The sequence below is a fragment of the Oryzias latipes genome, chromosome 9 (assembly GCF_053564925.1).
Source record: "Oryzias latipes strain Hd-rR chromosome 9, Olatipes_Hd-rR_3.1".
Taxonomy (NCBI): Eukaryota; Metazoa; Chordata; class Actinopteri; order Beloniformes; family Adrianichthyidae; genus Oryzias; species Oryzias latipes.
The window spans coordinates 291,851-308,252 of record NC_136245.1 but is presented as its reverse complement, the minus strand read 5'-3'; the positions used below and the strand labels follow the sequence as shown (position 1 = coordinate 308,252).

Below are 16,402 nucleotides of genomic sequence, written 5' to 3'. Positions count from 1 at the left end.
AGGAAAGTAATCTCAAAGCGACAGATTATACTTTTCCAACAAACACTACCCTCTGTATGAGAGTATAGTAGTGTTTGTATGAGAGTATGATTGTGCATAGGAGAGTAAACTGTTGTGTGAGTAAGACTGTAGTGGTATGTGTGTGAGAGTCTGATGGTATCTGTGAGGATGAAGTTTGAATTATCTCTCAGGCGGCCTCTCATAGTTCTCTCTCCACTCAGATTAAACTGAGGTGTTCTGTGTTTTCTGAAGCCATGCCTGTCTGCATCCTGTTGCATGTCTTTGATGGCGGACTTGGCAGTTTGGGGGCACCAGGCGAACAATAGCAGCGGTTGTATATTAATTATTTTTGAAAATCCTTACGAATAGGGTAAAATGTCAAATAACTTCCTTACTGGCCCACTGTTAGACAACGTCATTGTCAAGAATCCCAATGTTTTGATAAGAATTAAAGACTAAAATCACATTTTCCATCCTGTCCCGTCCCTCTCCTGATAATCTGATCCCCACTCCTGTTCAAAATGATCCCGCTCCCTTATATTTTTGTCTTTTTCTTATTAATTTTAGACAATTTTCCCTTTTTAGTTGTATGGCAAGTTACAATGTAATTTGAAATTACAAGTTACATATTACGTTGCACTACCGTCAAACTTGATGACAGTGGTTGCCTCAAAAACGTTGAATCAGACCAATCACTGCTGACTTACATTATCTGGGTCCAACATGGTGGCATCCATATCACGGAAAAATTGTGTCACTATACTTTTATATTTAAATATCAAAACGTATATATAATATAAATAAAATAACGTAGAAATAATTTAATCAGGCACATACAGAACACCTCACATTTTGGGTCCTACTAAAGAGTCCTTAGAAACGCACCACAGGGGAGTTTCGAGCACTGTTGTTAGAACAGTGCAGCACAGAACAAGGCTGCACGGTGGGGCAGTGGTTAGCCTCTTACCTCACAGCAAGAAGGCCCCCGGCTCTACGGTGGCCCAGAAGGGTCACAACACAACACATTAACTTTATACACAACACACTAACTTTACACACAACACATTAACTTTACACACAACACATTAACTTTATACACAACACACTAACTTTAAGTTAATGTGTTGTGTTGTGAGTTAATGTGTTGTGTTGTGAGTTATTGTGTTGTGTTGTGAGTTAATGTGTTGTGTTGTGAGTTATTGTGTTGTGTTGTGAGTTATTGTGTTGTGTTGTGAGTTAATTTGTTGTGTGTTAAGTTAATGTGCTGTGTGTAAAGTTAATGTGTTGTGTGTAAAGTTAATCTGTTGTGTGTAAAGTTAGTGTGTTGTGTGTAAAGTTAGTGTGTTGTGTGTAAAGTTAGTGTGTTGTGTGTAAAGTTAATGTGTTGTGTGTAAAGTTAGTGTGTTGTGTATAAAGTTAATGTGTTGTGTTGTGACCCTTCAGGGCCACCGTACGGATCAAGTCCCGGCTGGGGGACCTCAACCAGAACACCAAGCAATGGGGGACCTTTCTGTGTGGAGTTAGCATGTTTTCTCCGTGCATTTATGGGTTTTCTCTGGCTTCCTCCCACCGTCCAAAAACATGCTTCATAGGTTCATTGGTTCCTCTAAATCAGGGGTGTCAAACTCATTTTCACCGAGGTCAACATCAGGATAGCGGTTGTCCTCAAAGGGCCAGATAGAACTTATACATGTAACTAAATGTAATGAAAAATAAATGTAACTACTCCTTAATGTTAAATAACTCATTGTTTACTTATGATAACTTTTTAAAGTGACAATTACAATTGCAAAGAAAACACATTTTTGCTACTCATAGCATAAATCCTTTTGTGTTCTATCCTATGGGGGACCATTGACGTGTTCTCCTTGCCACGACAAAGGTGGATAAAGGTGGAAAGATTTCATGTAATCCATGGACACCAGTGAAGATCACAAATCATTGAAGAAAAAAGGTTCAGAGCACTGTCTAGTGGGTCTAGATGACCCAACTCCCAACGTTAACGTGCCTAGTATAGCACAAGGGTTAATTATGGATTTCTAATTCTAATATTTGTGACAAATGTTGGTTTTTAGTGTTTCCTTTGAACATTTCTTTCAATGAAGCCGTTTGTAATGCCCATTGGGGCCTGGTGGTGAGCTGAAAACGCACGAGAGACATTTGATATAGGGTGAGAAGCTCGGTCACCAGCGGAGAGCTCGGAGTAGAACCGTTCTCCTCCTCGGGCTCGGGCATCTAGTCTGGATGCCTCCTGGACGCCTCCCCTGGGGAGGTTTTCCGCCCATGTCCCACTGGGCGGAGGCACAGACCCAGGACTACGTCTCTTGGCTGGCCTGAGAACGTCTTAGGGTCCCCCCAAAGGAGCTGGAGGAAATGGCTGGGGCGAGGGAAGTCTGGGCATCTTTGCTGAGACTGCTTCCCCCGTGACCCGGTCCCAGATAAGTGGAGGAAGATGGATGGATATTTTGATTTAAAAAAAGTCACAAGAAGTCTGAAGAGTTTTTTAATCACTGGTATTCTTGCTTAAGCTTTTGTCATTACTGATGCAGACACACAATTTAACAAAGACCTTAATAGCTTTGAGATGGTTCAAAGATTGCTTAACTCTTCATGCTAAACCTGCAGCAGAATCCTTCAGACAGGAAATCACGAAGCTGGAATCTCTTTGTCTTCACACTTTCTCAGCGGAAAAGCTTCTCATACTTGGGTTTGAGCTTTTCCAAAGTGCTGTTGTTCTGCATCTTCTGTTGCAGGCCCTTGGAGTCTCGAATCCTCTCATGAGCTTCTTCAAACAGCTTCTCTCCAAGCTCCTTCTTCACCCGATCTCTCCAGGCACTCAGCTTCGGCCGCCCTTCCAGCACGTCCAAGGCCACTGCAAGAGGCTGACGCCCAGGAAACAGAGACGTTAACCCCCCCCCCAAGTGTCTCCTCCAGTTCAGTAGACATGGCACAGAGGAACTTTGTTGATAAGGATCTACAGCCAATCAGAATGCAGAACACAGCGTTGTAGTATTGCCACAAAGGTGTGGATGCAGTGGACAAAAAAAAACAGGAGTTACTGAACTACAGATATGAATAAAGTGCACATGGGTTTGGAAAAACAAGTGCTTTAACACAAATAGGAACTGTTTCTTTGTTTGTAAAGATGCTTCTTATTCTATATTGGATTATGTGAATTCTGGAGGAAGTGGGTGGAGTCACCAGCGAGGGAAGAAAAAGAGAAAAGTTTGGGCGTCTGCAATTGTGAGAGGAGGAAATAAGGAAAAAGGCTGAGGAAGGTTACGAGGGACCCGAGGAAGAAATGAAATAAGATGTGATCCACCCAAGAAAACTGGATTAAGGCTGGAAACATTTTGGTGAGATTATTCCATTTTTTTTTGTTTTGAACTTACATTTCCTTATGGGTTTATATTTTTTGGACATTGGAATTCCTGGTTGAACACTGGAAGGGGGACTAAAGAGACTGAAAAGAATAAGATGAATGTTTTTGTTTTGGAAAATATGTGCTTACATGTTTGACTTTAGTTTGTATTGATTCAAAAGTTAAATTAGAGTGTCATTCACACAGCTCATTACAACGTGCTGTAAAAAAAAATTTGCACAAAGACATAAGCCACAAAAAGCAAATTACATCTTAGCAAGGGAACACACCCAATACAATAAAGTTTGATGAGGTCATTTTGAGTTCTGAATATGGAGAATCCTATTTTCTCCTCCAGGTTTCACAAGATATAACTGTGCATGGCATCGCTGATTCATAAAGTCGTTCAAACGTGTTTCTGTGGTTCCTCCAAACTACGGGATCTGACTTCAGGCATGCTGCTGCTCGGTGCTGCAACCGTAATTCCCCATTCCTGAGTTGTGTCTTCTTTAGCCCAGCAGAAAAGCTGCTTTAGGTCAAACCAACTGAAGAGAAATATGATCACTTTTTTTATAGAGGCGTCAGCAGATGTGTCTTTCTGTGTGGAGTTTGCATGTTCTCCCGGTGTATGTGTGGGTTTTCTCCGGGATCTCCGGCTTCCTCCCACCGTCTAAAAACATGCTTCATAGGTTGATTGGCAACTCTAAGTTGTCCATAGGTGTGAGTGTGAGAGCGAATGGATGTGTGATTGAGGATATTCTACCCTGCGACAGACTGGCGACCAGTCCAGGGCATCCCTTGCCTACGCCCAAGTGGCCGGGATAGGCTCCAGCAGCCCCGTGACCCCGAAAGGGAATAAACGGTAAAGAAGATGAATGAATGATGAATGTATGGCGTATGTCTCCACCATTCACAAAGCAACAAGAAATTACATTTGCTGATCAATTTCCCATTTCCACGTGGATTATTACCGACATCTGTAGCTTGTCAGATGTAATTAAATGGAGGGAAATAAAATGCCCCATCACAATGCGTAATGACGCACAATGGCTGATCTGGCGCTCTTAGAAGATGTGGCAAATGGAAGAATTCGGAGTGAACGCATCTTTAGACAGCAAGAAGACTTGCTGGCAAACGAGGACGAGTGGCTTATGAGCCGGTTCCCACTTCCTCCAGCCGTCCTGTTGGACCTCTGCGACTTTTTATTTCAGCCATGGTCCGAGGTTGTGAGGCTACAGCATTACGGCGTCTGCCACCGTTTGCCACTCACGTGCCTTTTTGGCATTAGTAATGCCCACACTGTGCCCTCCAAACAACATTATTCTCCTCTTTTCCACCTCGCCAACGATAACTTCTACTTCACATTGAGTGAAGTTACGTGTTTTTGATTTCCTCTCGGTGTTTGCCATGATTTCCCAATCAATGAATATTCATTTGTGGGCGTTTCACGGACTATTTATGGGCAACTATGGGCGTGTCATGAAGCCTCAAAAGCTGCATTTAGAATCGGTTGTGATTTATTAAGGGAAAGATGCGTAGGATGTGCGTGCGCACGGTTTTATAAATCCGAATATTTCTGTGCGTACGCACGTCCTATGTTTCATCCGTACGCCACTTCTGACGCAAATCCTACGCAGTTTTATAAATGAGGCCCCTGGACACAAAGTTACTTTGTAGAGGTGTTTGTTCACGTTTTAGTGCACGCAAACAGATTTCACTAAATGCTTTGTACATTTACCGCTGAAAAAGAAATCCAACTGACTCCAGTCTAAAGCAGGCAGATCCTCTTCCTACCTGCATGACCTCCACGACTGCCAACACATCTGCCAGAGAGATTCTGTTGCTGATGAGGAATAATTTATCCTGAAGGAATTTCTCCTCCATCAGGTCCAAGGACTGTCTCAGATCCTCAAGGGCAACGTCCATCTTCTCTTTGGAGACTTCAGAGCCCATAATTGCTGGAAACAGAGTCTGCAGGTAACAGTTTACAGTTTGGTCAATCATGGTTTTCCTCATCCATCACTTCTGTCAATGCAGGAAGGCTCATCACTGTATTGTAAGCTAGAGGCGTGACCATGACATCTGCTCTTTGGCCTCCTACCCATCCACCAATCCATCCATCCATCCATCCATCCATCCATCCATCCATCCATCCATCCATCCATCCATACACCAATCCACCCATCCCTCCATCCATCCATCCCTCCATCCATCCATCCACCCCCCATCCACCCATCCCTCCATCCATCCATCCATCATCCATCCACCCATCCCTCCATCCACCTATTCCTCCATCCATCCATCCATACATCCCTCCACCAATCCCTCCATCCACCCATCCCTCCATCCATCCATACACCAATCCATCCATCCATCATCCATCCACCCATCCCTCCATCCACCCATCCCTCCATCCATCCATCCATCCATACATACATCCCTCCACCAATCCCTCCATCCATCCCTCCATCCATCCATACACCAATCCACCCATCCATCCATCCATCCATCCCTCCATCCATTCCTCCATCCACCCACCCATCCCTCCATCCATCCACCCATCCATCCCTCCACCCATCCCTCCACCAATCCATCCCTCCATCTATCCATTCATCCATCCCTCCCACCCCCATCTATCCTTCCACCCACCCATCCCTCCATCTATCCATTCATCCATCCCTCCATCCATCCATCCCTCCACCCATCCATCCCTCCATCCATACACCAATCCACCCATCCATCCATCCACCCATCCCTCCATCCATACAACCCTCCATCCATCCCTCCACCCATCCATTCATTCATCCATCCATCCCTCCATCCATACACCAATCCATCCATCCCTCCATCCATCCATCCATCCATCCCTCCATCCATCCATCCACCCATCCATCCATACATACATCCCTCCACCCATCCATCCCTCCATCCATGCATCCCTCCCACCCCCATTTATCCTTCCACCCATCCCTCCATCCATCCATCCCTCCATCCATGCATCCCTCCATCCATACACCCATCCATCCATCCATCCCTCCATCCATACACCCATCCATCCATCCATCCCTCCATCCATCCATCCCTTCATCTATCCATTCATCCATCCCTCCCACCCCCATCTATCCTTCCACCCATCCCTTCATCCATCCATTCATCCATCCCTCCCACCCCCATCTATCCTTCCACCCATCCCTCCATCCATCCATCCCTCCATCCATCCATACACCAATCCATCCCTCCATCCATCCATCCCTCCATCCATCCATACACCAATCCATCCCTCCATCCATCCCTCCATCCATCCATCCATCCCTCCATCCATTCATCCATCCATCCCTCCATGACCAATCAAGGACTTGGATTTGCTAGTGAAGTGTGGGCAGCGTCCTTTTCCTAACACAGAAGTACCAACCGTAGTAAACATTATCACGAAGGAGAATTAATAATCAGGGTTTGTGCCCAGTTGGAATTCTATGACACCAAGTCTTTCAAATTCAAATTCAAATTCAAATTTTATTTGTCACACACACAATCATACAGCGTACAATGTGCAGTGAAATGCTTAGGCGACCGCCCGCGACCTCAAACAAGAAAGAATATCAATAGGAATAGGAAGATAGATATAAAATATAGGAATATACAAATATAAAAACATAAAAACAGAATGTCCGAATGTGTGAAAATATGCTCTAAAAGTGACATGTGAAAGTGGCTTGTGTGTATAATGTTCATGATTACTGGTTAAGAGTCCGTATCGCCTGCGGGAAGAAGCTCCTCCTCAGTCTCTCTGTGTTAGCCTTCAGAGAGCGGAATCGCTTTCCTGACCGCAACAGCGAGAACAGTCCGTTGTCGGGGTGGCTGAGGTCCTTTGTTATCTTCCTGGCCCTGGTCCAGCACCGCCTGCCGTAGATTGAGTGCAGGTCAGGGAGCTCGGTGTGGATGATGCGCTCAGCTGAACCCACCACCCTTTGGAGAGCTCGTCTGTCCTGCATGGTGCTGTTCCCGAACCAGGTTGTGATGTTTCCCGTCAGGATGCTCTCTATGGTGCAAGAGTAAAAGTTCCTAAGCACCACAGAGGGCAGTCTAAAGTCTCTCAGGCGTCTAAGGTGGTAAAGACGCTGCCGGGCCTTTTTCACCACGGTGTTGATGTGACAGGACCATGACAGGTCCTGCGTGATGTGGACACCGAGGTATCGGAAGCTGTTCACTCTCTCCACTGGGCTCTTGTCGATGACAGGGGTCTGGTAGTTCCTCTTCTGCTTTGTGGCGAAGTCCACTATCAACTCCTTTGTCTTGCTGATGTTTAGGAGGAGATTGTTCCTCTGACACCAGTTTTCCAGATGTCCAATCTCCTTCAGGTAGGTCGTCTCATCATTATCAGTGATCAGGCCCACCACAACGGTGTCGTCAGCGAATTTGATGATGGTGTTGGAGTTGGTGGACGCCACGCAGTCGTACGTGTACAGTGAGTACAGTAGAGGGCTCAGAACACAACCCTGAGGGGCTCCAGTGTTGAGAGTGATGGAAGCTGAGACAAATCCGCCCATCCTTACTGCCTGGGGTCTGCCAGTTAGGAAATTGGAGATCCACTGACACAGAGATGGGCTGAGTCCCAAGTATGAAGTAGATGAGAGATAGCGTCGTCCGTTGAGCGGTTCGAACGGTAAGCAAACTGTAGTGGATCCAGTGTGTCAGGTAGTGAGGAGATAATGAAGTCTTTGATCAGTCGCTCAAAGCACTTCATCACTACTGAGGTGAGGGCTACAGGTCGATAGTCATTGAGGGAAGTAGGATGGGGTTTCTTTGGGACTGGAACAATAACAGACTCCTTAAAGCATGTAGGGATCACCGACTGAGATAAAGAGATGTTGAATATCTCTGTGAACACAGGTGCCAGTTGGTCTGTGCAGGCTCTGAGGACTCTACCTGAGATGCCATCTGGACCTGCTGCTTTCCTGGTGTTTACTCTCCTGAAGGCTCTCCTCACGTCATGTTCGGAGATGATAAACGCGTTACTGGTACTGGTAGTGACTTCCTGTCTACAGCCGTTAGTACCGCTAGCTTTAGCGACGCTAGCATTAGCATCGCTAGCGTCCTTGGCTGCAGCCTCGAAACGAGCATAGAAGGTGTTCAGTTCGTCTGCCAGAGTCCTGTCCGCGCTCGTCACACCGGATGTTGGTGCTCTATAGTCCGTTATTGTTCTTAGTCCCTGCCACAGGCTCCTGGAGTCACTCTGTTGGAGTTGTGACTCTAGTTTCCTCCCGTAGCGCTTCTTCGCCTCTTTCACCGCCTTCCGGACATTGTATGACGCAGCCTTATACAGCTCCATGTCCCCGGACGCGAGTCCCGCGTTATAGGCAGCGGTGCGAGATCTCAGAGCGTCACGGATGGTTTTATCCACCCACGGCTTCTGATTGGGAAACGTTCTGATCTTCGTTTTCTGTACGGTGTCATCCGCTAGTTTCCCCACAAATCCCACAACCGCTTCCGTAAACACGTTGATGTCATCGGAGCTGTTTCGAAACATGCCCCAGTCAGCGTCCTCGAGTGCGTCCTGTAAGGCGGCCACCGATTGGCCTGTCCAGCGCGCGACCTCTCTCTGAACCGGAACTTCCTGTTTGAGCCTTTGTTTATATTTTGGCATGAGAAAGATGGCGGCGTGGTCAGATTTCCCAAACGGTGGATGAGATTGTGCCTTGTAGCCATCCTTAACTGTTGTGTAACAGTGGTCCAGTGTCCTTTTGCCCCTGGTCGGGCAGGTGATGTGCTGATAGAAGTTCGGCGCTGCGCGTTTGAGGTTGGCACTGTTAAAGTCCCCTGCCACAATAAGCACAGCGTCCCGGTGTTGAGTCTGGTGCTGTGTGAGTGCCTAATGCAACTCACATAGGGCAGCGTCCGTGTCCGCTTGTGGTGGAATATAAACGGCACTGATTATGACCGATGTGAACTCCCGGGGAAGATAAAAAGGACGACATTTGATGGTCAATAGTTCCAGGTTGGGTGTGCAGGAGCGTGTAAGTGGAACAACACTCGTGCTGTTGCACCAGCTGCTGTTCACCATTAGACACACTCCACCTCCCCTTGTCTTCCCCGAGTCGCGTGTCCTGTCCACTCAGTGAACCGAGAAAAACTCGGCCGGCTGTATGGCGTAGTCCGGCACCGCTGGATTCAGCCATGTCTCGGTGAAGCAGAAGAGATCGCAGTCCCGAATGTCTCTCTGGAACTTTACCCTGGCCCTGAGGTCGTCAAGCTTGTTCTCCAGTGACTGGACGTTGGCGAGCAGGATGCTAGGCAGAGGTGTGCGGTGTGCACGGGCTCTCAGCCTGTTCCTGACGCCGGCTCGTTTCCCTCGTGGCCGCCACTTCGGGTCGCGTCCTTTGTTCTCTCTCAGGATCTCTCTCGGCCAACTCGGATCCGAAGTTAGAAGCATCGAAACGTGAGTATGTTGTGCAGCAAGAGAAATGAGAGCATTTCGGTCGTACCTAATGCACCCCATGGTGATGTAATAGCCAGTTTAGAGTTGTTAAGAAAAAGGAGGTAAAAAACGAGGTAAAATAGGTCGGAGCAGGGTCGGAGCAGTCGCGGCGGCTGCCGACCTCACCGGCGCCACATTCATCTATTAGAATAAAGCTGTGAAAGACAAAGTCTGGAGAAAGATTTGCAAGATTTGTACCATGTCGACATCTTGCACAGGCTGTGAGTAGATGCGCTAGTATCGGGTAGTGAGAGTCCAGTGTGAACACCATATCCTAAAAGTGGGTTCAAAAACCCACAATTAGCGTGTACTTGAACACGCTACACATGCCTGGTTGTGTATGTAGCATCACAGTGTTCTATAAGAAACTTTCTGTTTATGCTGCAAATTTGAGGATTTTTTATGTCAAAGGGTGTCAGGTGAGGCAGGTGACCAATCAGGGACACAAACCTTGAACAGGAAGACCTTTGAACAGTGTGATCGCAGGTTCAGGTGCTGCCAAGATGAGTACTCATTAACCAGAGCTTGCTGCCGCAGGTCAGCCGGGAACCAATGATCCGCCACCAAGCACTTCCTAGCCAGGAATTTCAGGATGGCCGTGCTGTGACACAGAACAATCTTAGAACCATGACCCCAGCCTGAAAACGTTCAGTCAGAACGAGCAGCTCTGAACATCAGAAAGCCAAAAGCCACCACCAGCCGAACACTTTCACATTTCTGTCTGTCAGATGATGAAAATGTAAAAGCTTAGACAGAAATTCATCTTTGGTTTACATGCAGCTTTAGATGTTTGCTCACATGTCAGTCAGACTGAATGTCTGAGAGGAGGATGATGGGAGTTATTTGAAAGCACAAATGGATGAGGGTTGAAAGACCAGCTTCCATTGTGAACTGTTTGGGCCAAGTTAGTAAAGTTTGTGTAGAAGAATGCTCCCTCTTTTGAGGTTGGACAAATGTGACGTCTTCTGAGACCACAAGCCTGGCCTGTGCTGATGCTGAATGCCCCCCCCCCCCCACACACACACACACATACACAGTGAGAGTAGAAGAAACGCAGCAGCATGAGTCCACACAGATTCAGCCTCTCTACCTCTCTGTCAGAACAAAGTCTCCATCCTTCAGAACAGGAACTTTCTTTACAATGCTGAGTTTTGCAAACTCCTCACTGTACTGTTGCCCTGAAACAAAAAAGAGAGGGAAATGAGGCGCTAACATCATCTTCTCTGACCACCTTTGTCTTTGCAGCCCCCAGCACAGAGGCACAGCAGGAAGAGACAGACGCTGAGGGGTTAATGTAACTGTACTCCCCAGCCTGCTGGGCTGGACTGAAACGGATGTGAACTGATATCAAAGGAATGCAGCTCTTTCTAGGCTACATGGGAGAAAACGGGAAGCTTCAAAATAAAGGAGAAAAAGGTTTTCTCCACTTCCTGATTTTAAACTTTCCACATTTGAAGGCTGCATGCAACTGGGAGTCTGCTTACCATCTGCAAGTTCCACATGCTTGAACTCAAAAGGGATCCTGAGAGATTTGGCGAACAAGAAGACGGCGCGGCATGGCGGGGACAGAAGGTCCAGATACAGCTCCATCCTGTCAAGTGTGAGGCTGTAGCTGCCGTCCACCGCCTGTTATCCTACAGAGCTCCTCCTCTCTTCGCTGTAGGAGGATTCCCTGAGCTCTAAATGATGGCGACACTTCAAAGTAAACAGGCCGTCTGGGGTGACCAGTCTGACCTTTAGCCCCCACTTGGTCTAAAAAATAGTAAACACAGCTGAGATAAGGACATTTGGATCTTCTTTGTCTGTGATGCGGCTCTGTGTTCATAATGAGTTTGAAGGCAGGCGGTGTAAGCTTCACCTGACTCTCCAAAGACGGACCCAAGCTTCATCCGGAGTTCCCCCCATCAGAAAACACAGGAAACCAATTTTAACCCTTGTGCTATCTTAGATGACCCCCCCCCCCCCATATTGACGTGTTCTCCCTACCATGACAAAGGTGGATAAAGGTGGAAAGATTTTATGTAATCCATGGACACCAGTGAAGATCACAAATCATTGAAGAAAAAAGATTCAGAGCTCTGTCTAGTGGGTCTAGATGACCCACCTCCCAATGTTGAAGTGCCTAGGCAATCATGCGTGCAAATGTGGTGTTTTTAAAATCCTAACAGCAGTGGACTCTGTTCAATTGTTAAGTGGGTCAAAATGAGCCCAACATTGATCCAAAATATGTTGAAAGGTGCGCTGGGGGGGGGGTGCTTCAGGACTGAAGATAAGTAGAGATCTATGCATGTAGTAACCATCAAGGAATGGCTTTAGTGGGTTTCTGTCTTAAGAAGAAAAGTTGGTCAACAGGAGAATATAAAATCTGACGGATGATGGTTTAGTACAGTGCTTCTCAAATAGTAGGGCACGCCCCCCTGGGGGGCGTGATGCGATGCCAGGGGGGGCACAGTAGTAGTAGTAGCGGTTTTAGGCACAGGTAATACAGGCAATTGCCCAGGCTGCAAATATAATGTGGGTGCGGTGGTGACAGCGGCTCAGTGCTTGTTCTATCGCACAGCCTGAAACTGTGAACTGCCGTCCCTGCAGCTGCTCCTGTCTCCTGTCACACGCGTGTGTGAGAAGGAGAGGGGAGGGGTAGTGAGCTCAGGCTGCAGGTGGAACGGAGCACGCGGAACACCTGGATCATGACTGCCTTTAGATGACTCAGCTCATGCTAATAATGTCATTCTTTATCAACTATTGTAGACATTTTGATGATGTGTCTTTATTTTGCATCAATGTTTTCTTTGTCTGCCTGTGGTTTAGTTGGTTCAGTAAGGCAAGGCAGGGCAAGTTTATTTGTGTAGCACAATTCGTACACAAAGTAATTCAAGGTGCTTCACAAAACAGAAAAATGCATTAAAATCACAATACTTCATAGAAATAATCAACGTAAAATTTACTTTAAAAGAAAAGAAAAAATTTGAAAATTGATTTAAAAATAAAGGAAGGAAAGAAAAGTGCAGATAGTACCTTTCAGTCATATACACGGCTAAACAGAAATGTTTTAAGTCTAGATTTGAACATGAACACAGAAGAGGCCTGTCTTACGCCTTCAGGGAGGCTGTTCCAGATTTCAGCTGCAGAATATTGAAACGCTGATTCCCCTTGTTTAGTTCTGACTCTGGGAATCAACAGGAGGCCGGCCCCTGAGGTCCTCAGAGTACGAGATGGTTCATATGGCACTAACATGTCAGAGATGTACTTTGGTGCTCGGCCATGGAGAGACTTGTACACAAGCAGAGCTGCTTTGAAGTCTATTCTTTGAGGTACAGGGAGCCAGTGCAAAGACCTGAGCACAGGACTGATGTGATCATACTTCCTGGTTCTGGTCAGGACTCAAGCAGCAGCATTCTGGATGTACTGAAGCTGTTTTACAGCTCGTTTGGAGAGGCCGGTGAGCAGGCCGTTACAGTAGTCTAACCTACTGGAGACAAATGCATGAATAAGTATCTCCAGGTCTGGCTTTGACACTATGTTTTTGATTTTGGCAATGTTTTTCAGATGGTAAAATGCCGCTGATGTTACTGACTTGATATGGCTGTTAAAGTTCAGGTCAGAGTCCATGATTACCCCCAGATTTCTGACTTGATTTGAGGGTTTGAGAGACAGAGAATGAAGGTAGCTGCTGACACTTTCTCTTTGTTTCTGTGGGCCAAAAATAATAACTTCGGTCTTGTTTGAGTTTAGCTGGAGAAAGTTGTTCTGCATCCACACACTGATCTGTTGGAGGCAGTGGCTGAGTGAATCCACCGGCCCATATTCACCTGTTGTCAGTGACACATAGATCTGAGTATCATCTGCATAGTTGTGATAAGATATGTTATTACTGCGTATTAACTGCCCTAGTGGCAGCATGTAGAGGTTGAACAGAAGGGGTCCCAGGATCGATCCCTGGGGCACACCACAAGTCAAGGCCATGTAGTCTGAGACACAACTCCCAATTTCAACAAAGTATTTCCTGTCTTCCAGATAAGACTTGAGCCAACTTAGGACAGATCCAGAGATGCCAACCCAGTCTTGGAGTCTGTGCAAAAGGATCCCATGATCAACAGTATCAAAGGCAGCACTCAGGTCTAGCAGGATTAAGACAGAGACTTTGCCATCATCAGTGTTCAGGCGGATGTCGTTGGTTACCTTGATAAGAGCAGTTTCTGTGCTATGATGGGGTCTAAAACCTGACTGGAAAACATCAAATAAATTGTTTAATAAGAGAAAGTAAGTGAGCTGTTGGTAGACAACTTTTTCAAGGACTTTTCCTAAAAATGGCAGATTAGAGATAGGTCTGTAATTATTCAGTACAGTGGGATCAAGACCGCTCTTTTTCAGGAGGGGTTTAATGACTGCAGTTTTTAAGGCCTCTGGAAATATTCCAGATTGAAGAGACATGTTAACTATTTGAGTAATTGATGGCAACATACTGTTCAGGACAGACTTTAGAAATCTAGTGGGTAACACATCAAGGCAGCATGTAGACAAGCTCAGACGGGTGATGGTCTCTTGGACAGTTTGGTCAGTGACAGGTATAAAGTGAGTCAGCTTAGAGTGAGTAGGTGGCCGTTCGATAGTTGTGTTGTGGAGTTGATGGCTTTTTTAATGCCCTGAACCTTGTCATTAAAAAATACAGCAAACTCGTTACATTTAGGTGTGCAAACCAGTTCTATTGGTAGCTGGGTTGGAGGGTTAGTTAATCTGTTTACTGTTGTGAACAGGACACGAGAGTTGCTGCTGCAACTTCCAATGATTTCAGAGAAGTACCTTTCCCTTGTTCTGCATAAGATCTGGTTGTAAGCGTACAACTCCCCCTTATACATTTCATAATGAACCTGGAGTTTTGACTTGCGCCACTTTCGCTCAGCTCTGCGGCACTGTTGTTTCTGTGCCCTGACTAGATCATCATTCCTCCAGGGAGCTTTCTGTCTATGTTTTCTCAACTTAACCTTCATAGGGGCAATGGCATCCAGAACATTCATGATGCTAGAAGTAACAGAATTCAGCATTTCATCAACATTGGCACCAGAGGCATTTTCAGGGTTTATCATTTCTACAAACTGTGCCCTAGTGCTCTCATTTATTTGTCTCCTTTGGACAACTGCAGGGCCAGGCGGTGGTTTGGGAGCAACAGACAGGTCAAAGAATACACAGAAATGCTCAGAGAGGGCGACATCAACCACACTGACATTGTAAATAATAACCCCCCTTGTGATGAGCAGGTCCAGAGTGTGCCCTCTGCAGTGGGTGGGGCAACTCACATGCTGAATTAGATCAAAGGTTTCAAAGACAGCATTGAGCTCTTTTGCATTTCTGTCATTGACATTATCAACATGAACGTTAAAATCACCTGTAATGACTAGACCATCAAAGTCTGTGCACACAACTGAGAGCATTTCAGTGAAATCATCAATGAAACTTGAGGAGGTTTGTACATGACTATGCAGAGTAAGGGAGGAGTTTGTTTTAACTCAATCTTAAAGGACACATACTCAAATGATGAAAACACACCAAATGATAGTCTGCGGGTTGCAATATTATCTCTAAACAGTGCAGAAATGCCTCCACCCTTTTTATTTTCTCGTATTTCCGATACATGTTTGTAGTTGGGGGGAGTTGATTCGACTAGAACTATGTTTCCTGTGTTTTTGTCAAGCCATGTTTCAGTTAAAAACATAAAATCAAGATTAAAAGAAGAGATAAGATTATTGATTAAAAATGATTTGTTGCATAAAGATCTGACATTGAGTGCAGCAAGTTTGAGATTAGTTTCCTTGGGACTGGTCAAAACCTTCTTGCAAGGGATATCAACTAGATTTCTTTGATTGGACAGTCTAACTGCCCTTTTTTGCATTCTACGTGGTGCAACTACAGGTATAGCACCAGAAGGAAGCTGTTCATCACAGGGCCCCAGTTTGACATAACCTTTCCTAGGACACTGGGGGCCCGTTTCATCCTAGCTCTGGGGGATAGCACGTCTAGAGGCGCGCAGGAGAGGTCGAGTTGAGGGTAGTTTGGGTGATGGACCAGGAGGAGCGGGAGCTGGACGGGATTTGGGTGAACGACGGAGGGGGCGTGTTGGAGGGGCTTCGGATGAAGGACGTGTTGGAGGGACTTTGGGTGAAGGATGAGGAGGGGGCGCTGGAGGGGTAGTAGAGCTCCTGTGTGGTGTGAGGCTCACAGGTGTTAGGGGAGCCATCTTAATTCCTGACTTAATGAGGCTATCAAAATGGCTAGGTAGGGCCATGGGTGAAAGTGGGGGGGACGAAAAGGAAAGTGAGTCTTCACTGGGAGTAGATGTAGCAGGGGGTGCCCACAGCTGGTCAGACGGTGGTATTTCTGGGGCCAAATCTGGTGGTTGTTGTTGTGGTTCTGCGGTTGGGTCCTGAGCTGGCAGTGGTTGTTGTGATGCTGGTGCAGCTGAGTCCTTAGATGGAGGTGGTTGTGGTGCTGCCGGATCCAAGTCTTTGACCGGTGGTGGTGGTGGAGGTAGTTGTTGTTGCCGTTGTGCTGTGGTTCCTGGGACACTGGCT

At 46.4% G+C, this 16,402-nt stretch overlaps 1 protein-coding gene across 1 annotated transcript; it reads right to left on the bottom strand.

Moving 5' to 3' along the window:
* Window positions 1-2,490: 2,490 nt before the first annotated feature.
* Window positions 2,491-11,489, bottom strand: gstt1a (glutathione S-transferase theta 1a). The gene is made up of 5 exons (XM_023958914.2): window positions 11,321-11,489; window positions 10,927-11,014; window positions 10,287-10,437; window positions 5,156-5,332; window positions 2,491-2,882 (listed from the first exon to the last, which is right to left on the bottom strand). Exons 1-5 carry the CDS (start codon window positions 11,424-11,426, stop codon window positions 2,682-2,684), a joined length of 723 nt encoding a protein of 240 aa, XP_023814682.1. The 5' UTR covers window positions 11,427-11,489; the 3' UTR covers window positions 2,491-2,681.
* Between the last annotated feature and the right edge of the window lie 4,913 nt (window positions 11,490-16,402).

What these genes read in the sequence shown, in the direction of transcription:
- gstt1a (XM_023958914.2), bottom strand. Translation starts at nt 11,426, where the DNA reads ATGGAGCTGTATCTGGACCTTCTGTCCCCGCCATGCCGCGCCGTCTTC. An exon ending in GCATGTGGAACTTGCAGATG is followed by an intron (nt 11,015 to 11,320) that starts GTAAGCAGACTC and finishes TTTTTGTTTCAG; the next exon opens with GGCAACAGTACAGTGAGGAG. An exon ending in CAAAGGTCTTCCTGTTCAAG is followed by an intron (nt 5,333 to 10,286) that starts GTTTGTGTCCCT and finishes TGTTACCTGCAG; the next exon opens with ACTCTGTTTCCAGCAATTAT.